Below are 12,140 nucleotides of genomic sequence, written 5' to 3'. Positions count from 1 at the left end.
AACAAAGGGTGCTGCTGCTTCATGATATCGCATGTCCTCATATTGCAAATACTGTAATGCAGAAGCTATGCCAACTCAAGTGGGAGACACTTCAGCAACCACCATATAGTCCTCATCTCTTCCTTTGGGATTATCGTGCCTTTGGTTCCTTAAAAGAGGCCTTGAAGGGTCAATGATTCCTGTTGGATGACAGTGTGCAGCACGCAGTTACTTACTTCTTCATGCAACAGGACACATGTTTTACCAAATGGATATCTCATCAGTGCATCGGTGGGATGATTGTCTCAATGCTCATAACAGTTTTGCCTGATTGGCATATCAGTTCTGGACTGTATGTCCTTTGAACAGGGACTTTTTGACCATCCCTTGTAGCTTGGGTTTTGTCCGCCCAAAATGCCACTTCAAACAGAACAAATGATAGTGAAACAGAAGATACTGGACTGCGACTTAAAATGGAACATCTGCAATTTAACTACATACTGTGACCTTTAACCATGATGAACAGATCTTTATTTTAAACTATAATAATATCTCATATACACAACTGAAACAAATAACTTTGTTTCTTTTATGTGCCTCTTTTAAATTGATGCATTATTAACTGGTAAATCAATTGGTACCAAATGTGTCAGTAACTTATTTGTATATGTCCATTCCTGCAGATCATTCATCATGAGAAACAAATTGGACTCTGTTCTCACTGTCAATTGTAACACATCCTATTGCAGTGAAACATGTTTGAGATGATTAGGTACTGCTCTGTAGAATGTGTCACTACTAAGTTTCAAGTATTTGTGTTCTCCAAATTTTAGTTACTGTGGTTTTAACCTATTTGAAATATTGTAAAAATACAGTAGCACACCATTTGCGTATTTCACAAAGTCCACAGACTTCACAATGTCATGATTTTTTGGGATACAGTTTTAATTTTTCAAACAGACCCTTGCCAACTTAACACAATGTGAGTCAATTGCCCACTTTCATTTATAAGAATAAAAGTTTATGCCAAAGCACCAAAGAATTATTCTTTTCCAGGATAAATTTGTGAATACTGTGAGACCAACGTGGTTTCGATGTTGCTGGTTTTACTGTTGTGCTGGTGGTGTAAGATGACAGTGATGATGGTGATCGTAATCTTCATGATCATGGTCACAGATGAAAAAGCAGTGTTACATTATCTCTGTAGGCAGTCCCCAAGATTTATGACGACTCCAACACAACAATAAACAATAACCAGAAAACTGATAGATTCTCCACTAAACTAATGCAGTGTGCTTGTAATACTCACTTGTCAGCCTCCCTGCGATGTTCGAGGAAACGTTGCTTAATGTTTACAAATGCAGGTAAGAAAACATGGAGCAGTAGTTGCAGCTTCACATAGGGGGTAAAGCGTGGCATCTGCTGGATTAGGTGGGCTGCCAATGCCTGGCTCAGCTGACAGTTGTGGGTGTCTGCTTCGAGTAATGGGCGGAAGAGCTCCACGCAAGACCACCTGCACAAATATGTTAAAATGCAGCATGTGATCAACACTAATAAATGTGTAAACAAAACACACAACATGTAGTTTACTGCAGCATGCATGACTTTTAATCTGACACTGCTCAGTCCATTGTATCAAAATGATATTGCTACTCAATTGTCCAATGGAATACACCAGCTGTGCTGAAATGCATTTTCTTCACAACAAAGTTCCAAATGTACCACCCCTCCCTCCTTCGCCTAAACTCAAATTATTTAAACTGCATATTTAATACTTGGCGCTCAAAGCATACTGTTAGACACCTTGCAACAGCAAGGAATTACACATACACGATTCTGAGGCCCTCCCCACTCCAACAACCACTTCTACTTGACTGCCAATGATAGTACACAATGGTGTCAAACATTTGGCTTCCTAATCACTGGTACACACACTGCTAGTAACTTTAATTCAGTGCATCAGATAAAGTTAATGGAGTACTTCTTCAGCTTTATAACTTCTTGAATTTTTCTCTGAGACATCAACATTTAGGAAGGCTGCATAGCACTCGAACAATTTGTTGAATAAATATTCTTGCACCACAAGGACTCTGAGCAAGCCAACCATGGGTCAGATGTTGCCACAAAGTCATTGCTGCCAACCTTGGAAGAGGTGGTCAGTAATCACATGACAAATATGGAAATATGGAGGTGGATCTCCTCCTCTCCCTCTCACTGAAGAATTTTAAATATTAGAAGCCTGATTTAGGCCTTTAAACAATTTATTTCAGACTTTTCTGATCCTATTGTAAAGAAGATATATTTAATTTATCATATATTTACTTTTATTTTCATATTAAAATTAATCTGAATTATCATTTTCAATAAAGAAAATTTCTTCAACCTCAATGTCACTCACACATCCACCAAATAATGTAATGGGGGAATCTAAGTTGCTCTTTCATACAGCGGAAGGTCATATAACTTGCCGATGACAAATTTTTCCAAAGTCAGATAACGAATCCCACTGTCATAGTTATTGTTGCTGCTGCAATGTTGGGAAATGAGAGAGATTTTTTTTATCTACGTCAATGTGAAGCAACACAAAATTTTTTGTAGGGAGTCTTGGTTCTCTTTAATATTTTGATAACTATGACTCGCTCTGAAGACTCCATGAGCACTTTTGTGTTTCATAGTGTGTGACAAATGTTCATTTGATCTGCTGTGACAGACCAGTGGAATACTGGTTTTGTGTTGCCAATATGTTGACAACATGCTGAAAATGTACCAGTACTAGGCATGAACAACATTCCAAACACTTTTCCAGAACATGTTTTGAACTCAGTGTAAATGTGTCTTAGGTAAGCTGTGGGTAAAAATCATTCATAGACATGTTTACTGCGTACTCAGGAAGGAGATCATTATAATCTACAAAACATTTTGGTATCATATAATTAGCAAAATGTAAACAGTACCTTTTTCAGTTTTTTACAACATCAAATTGTAAAAGTGTATTCCCACAATTTTTAGTAACTTCCTGTAACTCTGTAGATGATAAATCCATAACAGTTATGGACAATCCTTAACAGTTGGCAACCATGCAAAATATAGTCAACTACATGCACTACAGAACTGAATACCAAGAACTTACATAATCCCTGCCTTGGTTCATGAAAGTACTTTCATAGGTTGCAGATTGTGGACTGACAATATGAGGTGGACAGTCCTAATTTTATGGTCCATCGACGACATTCACAATGTGTTCAGTAGGACCAGTACCGTGGCAGGAAATCAACTGAAACATATATTCGAGGGCCAGTAAGCCCTGTCAGCCTTGTGCTACAGCTGGAAAAAGTCATATTTGGTAGGGAAGACATTAGTCGTGAAAGAACACAAGTGCTCTACAATAATGTTGACACAGTGCCCAGTGTTCATGGTGTGTTCTGTAATAATATCAGATCTCATCAAATTCTGGGTAAACATTCAGCTGTCACTATTATGTGCACCACACACTTCATTTACAAAGAAACTTATCTCGGAACATAGCATTTCCCAATAGAAATGGCTATTCAGTATAACAAAAACTGCAATTTCTGTGATAAGCTAACTCATTTGCATTCTTATACAGCATTGCGTGAACTCGTCAGTGAGACTGATGGTGACATATCTCATGTGTAGGCTGCAGAGCATAGTGCAAGATGAACAGCACATCTGAAATGACAGGCCCTTCACTCAAATCGTACTTCTCCATCAGTCACACCACTGAGTGTTATCTTCTGCAAATTACATGGAAGTCGAGCCTTGATTACACGTTCTCAGATGAAGTGTGTCAAGGTGTGTACTAGGGCTCTACATGTCATTTGACGCCTTCCCATAGAAACTACTTGCAAGAGCAACACTTTGCAATACCCATGCCGACTGCCCTGGCTTCACATTACAACCTTTCTCAAAGTTGCTCAAAATAATTGTATTGAGAAGATAAAGAGTTAATAACTAAGAATTATATGTACCACAGTTAAGCAGAAAGGGTGAGTGTTAATTTTTCTAGTGTGAGCAGAGATGAAATTAAAATGAAGTCCAGGCCACACCCATCTACAAGAAGGGTAGCAGAAGTGATCAACGAGACTGTTGACTTATTTTCTCGACACTTTTTAGTTTTAGAATCCTAGAACACATTCTGAGCTGAAATGTAAGAGGTATCTCTAACAGAATAACTTCCTCCATACCAACATGAATTCCAAAAACATCAATCATGTGAAACCTGACTCACATTTTTCTCATATGGTATCCAGAATGCCATCTACCAAGGCAGTCTGGTAGGTAGTATTTCTAGGCTCAGTACCATGCATAAACTTATTATCAAAAGTACAATCATATGGAATATAAAGAAAAATTTGTGACTGGGCTAAGGATTTCTTACTAGGAGTATGGAGCATATTACCTCAAATGGAATCTCATCAAAATATGTAGGAGTAAGTTCAAGTATGCCCCAGGGAAGTGTGTTGGGACCCTTTCTGTTCATATTGTATATAATGACCTTGCAGACAATAAAAACAGTAATCTCAACTTTTCACAGATGAAGTACAGTCTGAATGAAGCTGCACAAATATTCAGCCAGATATGGATTAAATTTCAAAGTGGTTGAAAGATTGGTCAATTGCATTGAACATACAGATGTGTGAAACTATGCGCTTCACAAGAAAGTATACAACAACAATAATATCAATGAGCCACAGTTGGAATGGTTAACTCATACAAATACCCGACTAACACTTTGTAGGGATATGAAATAGAATGATCACATAGGCTCAGCTGCGGATAAAGTAGGTGCTAGACTTCAGCTGGTAGAATACTCAGATAATACAGTAAGCCAAAAAAGAAGAAGAAGAAGAAGAAGAAGAAGCAGCAGCAGCAGCTTGCAAATCACTCATGTAACCCATCTCTGTCCTTCACTATGCAGACCAGGTGCTGGTAGTTGTCAAATATTTTCTTCATTCCTGCCTGACATTTTTTCCAGCTCTTGATTTCTTCATTGTTGTTCTCAACCACTGCTGACCTGCACTGTCCAAATAAATGTACACATCAGCAAGACATGTCGTCTTCAATGTTGTACTTAGCAACATGGTCAAATCCCTTTAGCGATTTTGTCAAATCCTGGCTAGCATCTACCAAAAACTCTGTTGGCTGACTGATGTGCATCTGAATCACCAATGCCTTTGTCTCCATTTTCAACAATGTGGACTGCAGGAGGAATATCTGTATGTATTTGAGTAACTGGCTGTGAAGGCGACAGTTACTGCATTATCTCACTGGACCCACAGTGAGGTCAAAATCTGACATATATGGCATCTCCACAAAATTATGTCTCACAGAATCCAGAACTGAGTACGTGTTATGGGAGGAGCATTGTAAACAACAAGTGCCACTTCACAATGAGAGTGGGGAATGCAGACAATGTGGCAGGATCTCTCATTTGTAAGGTTTGTGAATGATCAGTGTGATAACAGGTCTTGCAAAACTTACACCCCTTCCTACCCACACTTGTCATGACAATTATGAACTGATTTGACATGCTTAGGGGCATTGTGTGTTAGTGAAATTTTTCCAAATATATGTGCAATTTAATGTCTTTGATGTTTATGAATTCTAATAAAGTTGCTATTCTTATTCTATGTGTACCAGACTTTAAAAAACTGCATGCCAGTTAACATAAGAAGTGAACACAGTTTTTGGAGTGATCAGTCTGTTTAGTTACTTCTTTATTTTTTTCTGTCATGATGCAGCCTACCACAAACACCTCTTATGTCATCATCTTTATCTGACAGTAGTACTTGCACTCTACATTCTCAGTTATATTCTGGATTATTCCAATCTCTGTGTTCCCCTACACTTTTCACCCTCTGCAAATCCCTCTAACACCATGGAGGTCATTCCTCGGTGTAGCGACACGTGTCCTATCATCCTGTCCCTTCCTCTTGTCAGCGTTTTCCACACATTCCTTTCTTTGTTGATTCTGCAGATAACCTCCTCAGGCCTTGTACCATCAGTCCACCTAATTTTCAACCTTCTTCTCTAGCACCACAACTCATACGTTTCGGTTCTCTTCTGCTCCGCTTTTCCCACTGTCCATGATTCAGCAATTTCTTCCACAAATTGAGGTCTATGTTCAATACTAATGGACTTAATTTGACCAGGAATGCCCTCTTTTCTTGAGAAAATCTGTTTTTTATGCACACCCTTGTTCATCCATCCTGTCTTATTTTGCTTCCAAGGTTGCAGAATTCCTTAACTTTGTTCACATTATGGTCACCAGTTCTGATGTTAAGTTTATCACTGTTCTCATTTCTTTCCTCCTCCCTTTCATCTTCCTTTGGTTTCTGTACTGTCTAGGCTGCTCATTTCATACCTCACATCCTGTAATTCTTCTTCACCTTCATTGAGAATAGCAATATCATCATCAAATCTCATCACTGACATCCTTTCACAATGAATTTTAGTCCCACTCTTGACCCAAGCTTTAATTGCAGTCATCACTTTTTCAATGTACAGCTGAACAGTGGGGGTGGAAGGCAGTCTTGCCTTACAGCTTTTTTTAATGTGAGCATTTTGTTCCTGGTCTTCCGTTGTCATTGTTCTTGGCTGGTTCTTATACAAATTGAACTTACCAGTCTTTCCCTATACCTTACACCTGCTTTTGTGAGAATTTCAAACATTTGGCACCATTTTACATTGTCACGTTTTCTGCTCCAACATATCCCATTAAGATGTCTTGATTTTTCTTATGCCTTGCTTACATTATTGAGTACAGTGCTATAAATGCCTCTCTGGTGCCTTTTCCTTTTTGGAATCCAAGCTAATTGTGATCTAAAAGACCTTCAGTTTTCTTTTCCATCACCTGTTATTCCCATTAACTATGTTGGAAGCATGAGCTGTTTGGATGACTGTGCAATAGCTCTCACACTAACTACCCTTGCTATCTTTGGGACTGTGTAGACGATATTTCTGTGAAAGTTTGATGGTACATCTCCTATCTCATAGATTCTACACACCAGTTTCAATAGTTATTAGTTTGCCACTCCACCAACTATTTCAGAATTTCCACATGAATGTTATCAATACCTCTTGCTTTATTTCATCATGTCTTCTAAAGCTTTATTAAACTTTAACAGTAATACCGAATCCCAACTTTCTTTTTTTCATCTGACTCCATTTGTTCCTCATTATGTCACCAGACAAATCCTCCCCCTCTTTGAGGCCTGCAATGTATACTTGGCACCTATCATATCTAACTCTACACTTAACAACCAAATTCCCAAAGCACTCTTATGTTGAAACCCTTGTTTTTCTTTAATTTCACCCAAAGCCTGCTTTGACTTTCCTATAGCTGAATCAGTCCTATTTATGACCATTTCTTTTTCAATTTCTTTGCATTTCTTCTATAGTTGTTTTGCCTTGGCTGCCCTGCACTTTCTACTTATTCCATTCCTAAGTGGTTTACATTTCTGTATTCCTGAATTTCCCTGAACATGTCAATACTTTCATCTTTCATCTATAAAGTTCACCCATCAGGTGAAGTATTTCTTCTGTTATCAAAGGTTTCTTTGCAATTACATTCAGAATTCATATGTTTGTCTGGCCAACTTCTGTGATTTCCCTTTTCAGTGATGCAAATTCCTCTTCAACTACATACTTGGTATTCATTATCACAGTATCTATAGCATCATAGATATTCAAACGTACTGCGTTATTTTTCAGTACCCCACTTAATTGCATTCATTCTTCTGGACAAGTCTCTTAAGTTTAAGCCAGCTCCTCATCAGTACTGAATTCAGATCCAATACTATACATGCTTCTGGGTATGCCATATAGCCTAATATCTGAGGTCATGAATTCTTACTGACGATGATTTAACTTGTCTGGAATCTTGAATCTTCCTGTGGGTCTGTGTCTTTTACAGGTATGTTTCCTCAGTGTATGGTTTTTGAATATGTCTCTATTATTAGCTGAAATTTATTGAACAACTCTGTCTTTCTCCTCGCTGCTTTCTAATAATAAGCCTATATTCTCCTGTAACTCGGTCTTCTCTTCCTTCCACCACCACAGCGTTCCAATTCATTAGATCATTGTCTCCCATTACACACTGAATCACAAGTTCAGTATCCTCGTACACTTTCTCTGTCTCTCTGTATTCTGCTTGTGATGTTGGCATGTATACCCGAACTAATGCTTTCGGCACTGGTTTGTTGTCGAACCTGATGAGAGCAACCAAATTACTAAACTTTTCACACTAACTCACTCTGCCCTACCTTCCTATTCATAATGAATTCTAGTCCTGTTACACCATTTAGTAGTGTTGCTGATATTACCCTATATTGACCAGAAATCCTGTTCATTTTACCATCTCACTTCACCTTTCACCCCATCCCTCACCCAATATGAAGACTGAGTCCTCACATTTTCCTTTACTGATTTTCTAGCTTCTCTACTGTCACGAAACTTCTGACAATCCATACTCCAACTCACAGAATCTTACTCTTTCATTGATTATTCAATCTTTCTCTCACAGTCACCACCATCTTGGCAGTCTCCTCTTAGAGATCCAAATGTGTGAAGTAATTCGAAATTGTTTCACAATGGAGAGGTCATTATAACACTTTTTCAATTACAGGCCACATTTACTGTTGATATACATTATATGACTTTAACGCAGTGATTTTGAATTCCTTCTGCATCCCCATGCAATTGATCAATGTCGATTCTTCCACCTTTTAGGGGCAATTTTCCAGCCCAAGAGTAAGACGTTTCCCTGAAACTCTGCCTGCTCCTCCACCTTGTTTGATAATACCACTGGCAGAATGAGAGTGACTCTTCATGTCTGCTGTCTTTGGCCATTATAGCTGATGATTCTTCTTGACAATTTCAACAGCATCTGGAATCAAACTAGTCAAAGACACTACCCCTGGTCCATCTTCAGCTACTATTATTTGCATTATGCTATTAATTCAAGAAAATATCATATTTCTGAAATGCATTTTAGAGCACTGAAGGTACAAAGCCGATCCAAATAGTCTCAACTCGGCTGCAGTGTTCAAGAGAGAGTACGTATCAACTTTGGACAGCTCAGCGGAAGTCGCCAAAGACAAACGACACTAGTCACCTAGCGACACAGGTGCCTGTTTGGGTTTTACAGCAACAGGGATCTCACTGCCTTGTGCACAGGCCACAAACCTGCAGTGTACGCATGCTTGGTGCACTTTCTTTACTCACCAATATGCCACATACTGCACTGCATTTTCCCATGGCTAGCCACCATGTCTCCTTAGCCACATGGAAGGGATATGCACCTGTTAGGCCGCAACATACAAGTGTTCTGCTTAGTCTCACCACATATGCGTGGTGTAATGCCGAGGATGGTATAAGGAATGAAAACAGATGTTTCCACATAGTTTGCTAACATCTGTATCTTTTTTCTATACTTCTTTACTGCTTTGTGCATTAATTTCTTTTATGTTTCATTACATAATCATTTCTTTGTTTTCCAATAGCTGGCAAATAAATTTGTATTGATACATAACAACATCTTTATTACATTATTTTCCAATAATATGACCTTTACTATGAGTACAATAGCTGATAAGACTGTGATAACACATTTTTGCAGTCCATGTTGTTGGCTATGGAAGTGATGGCAGAGACGGTTAATGAGACCTGGTCGATTTGTCATTCCAACCACTAGATGGAATTACTATGTTATAAACAAGGTCTTAATGCCAAACTCTTATTGCCAAAGAATAAAATATATACAAACAATAATGGAGTAAAAACATATCAGACATATAACACTGTTTTGTAAGACAACAGTCTCTATTGCTAGTAATAATAAGGTATTGTTTCATATGAAAAAGAAGAGTCTTCATAAATCACTGAATTCTTCCCTGATGTGGATCAGGTAAGGTAATGTTTTTCACTCTTTTGTGTACACCATTTGAAGCAATTGTGGTATATTTCAATTTAGAGACATTGATGTAAAGAACTGTTTATAGCTATGAAGTCACTGCAATATTTACTTTTTATAAGGAGAATAATGATTTAAATTGCAGTTTTGTGCACGCTTTTGTGAGTGCTATATAAGCAAAAGAGGCACATACATTAAACCAAGTTTTGGCTGACCTGACCAACAGGCAAAAACCTTGCTTGTTAAAAAAAAATACTGAAGATTTATTTTCCATTATTTCATTGTCACTTTTCTAGTGGCAATTTAGTTATTTCATTTCTGTTCAAACAGATGTCATTTTCACAGTTACTCAGATTCGCATATTGTGAACAAAGGTGGTTTGTGTGAGGTAATCAAAGCTGTACTTCTGAGACGGAAATATCTTTATTGAAAGAGTGAGACCTTGGGAGGAGGATATTAGTGTTTAATGTCCCGTTAACAACGAGATCAGTAGAAATGGAGCACAAGTTCAGATTAGGGAAGGAAGTTGGCTACATCCTTTTAAAGAAACCATCCTAGCATTTGCCTCAAGCAGTTTAGGGAAATCACAGAAAACCTAAATCAGGATGGCTGGACGCGGGTTTGAACCATCTTCCTCCCGAAAGTGAGTCCAGTGTGCTAACCAGTGTGCCACCTTGCTCAGCAGCGTGTAATCTTGTTGTTTCATTCTGGAAGATCTGCCAGGTCAGACATTAGCCAGTACAGGCAGAGCTTTGAAAGCAACCTGTAGTGTAACACGTGACCAGAGATCCACAACATTGGCAAGGCAAATAACAAACTAACATTGTCTTTTCCATATGTGATCCATAGTAACTGGCCTCAGTAGCGCATTTTCTGAATAACTAGAAAATTAAGTTTCCAGTAAAATAATTATTTACATTACTTTTGGGGACTTGTGCTTTGAGCTGCAGTGTGTGTGACATTATCTAAAAATGTTTTTCAGTAACTGTAAATATTGTAGCAAGCTTAGTAGGAAGTGAAAAAAGTAACCCATAGAGTAACCAGCAGTACAACTGTAGGCAGTTTGTGTTTAATCTATGTTAGTGTAAGGTAGCATTAAAGTTTGGCTTTCAGTTATCCAGACAGAAATCAGAAAGTAGTGACATTAAACTTAATTTGGAAAGTATTTCCTATTTTTGTGATAGGTATTGTAGAAAAGATTAACAGCCTACTGAAGTACATTATGTGATCAAAAGTATCCGGACACCTAGCTGAAAATTACTTACAAGTTCGTGGTGCCCTCCATCAGTAATGCTCGAATTGAATATGGTGTTGGCCCACCCTTAGCCTTGATAACAGCTTCCACTCTCATAGACATATGTTCAATCAGGTGCTGGAAGGTTTCTTAAGGAATGGCAGCCCATTCGTCATGGAATGCTGCACTGAAGAGAGGTACTGATGTCGGTTAGTGAGGCCTGGCACGAAGTCGGTGTTCCAAAACAACCCAAACATGCTCCATAGGATTCAGGTCAGGACTCTGTGCAGGTTAGTCCATTACAAGGATGTTGTTGTAGTGTAACCACTCTGCCACAGGCCGTGCATTATGAACAAGTGCTCAATGGTGTTGAAAGATGCAATCACCATGCCCGAATTGCTCTTCAACATTGGGAAGCAAGAAGGTGCTTAAAACATCAATGTAGGCCTGTGCTGTGATAGTGCCATGCAAACCAACGAAGGGTGCAAGCCCCCTCCATGAATAGCATGACCACACCATAACACCACCACCTCCAAATTTTACTGTTGGCTCTACACATCCTGGCAGATGAAGTTCAGCTGGCATCTGCCCTATCCACACCGTGCCATTGGATCACCACATTGTGTACCATGATTCGTCACTCCACACAATGTTTTTTCACTGTTCAATCGTCCAATGCTTACACTCCTTAAACCAAGCGAGGCATCGTTTGGCATTTATCGGCATGACGTGTGACTTCTGATCAGCCATTCGACCATCAAATCCAAGTTTTCTCACATCCTGCCTAACTGTCATAGTACTTGCAGTGGATCCAGATGCAGTTTGCAATTCCTGTGTGATGGTCTGGATAGATGTTTGCCTATTACACATTACAACCATATTCAACTGTCAGCTGTCTCTGTCAGTCAACAGACGAGGCTGGCCTGTACGCTTCTGTGCTGAATGTGTCCCTTCACGTTTCCACTTCACTATCACAATGGAAACAGTGGACCA

General features: G+C 38.8%; 1 protein-coding gene across 1 annotated transcript in view; it reads right to left on the bottom strand.

The window, feature by feature from the left end:
* Positions 1-12,140, bottom strand: part of LOC124619972 (lysosomal-trafficking regulator) — a 594,456-nt gene that overhangs the window by 468,956 nt on the left and 113,360 nt on the right. The window contains exon 12 of the mRNA XM_047146635.1: positions 1,289-1,492. Within this exon, the coding sequence (XP_047002591.1) occupies positions 1,289-1,492 (204 nt within the window). The remainder of the gene's footprint in view (positions 1-1,288; positions 1,493-12,140) is intronic.

This window comes from Schistocerca americana, chromosome 6 (genome assembly GCF_021461395.2).
Source record: "Schistocerca americana isolate TAMUIC-IGC-003095 chromosome 6, iqSchAmer2.1, whole genome shotgun sequence".
Lineage (NCBI taxonomy): Eukaryota > Metazoa > Arthropoda > Insecta > Orthoptera > Acrididae > Schistocerca > Schistocerca americana.
Note: the sequence above shows the minus strand (reverse complement) of the source record. Positions and strands in the feature narration are given on the sequence as shown.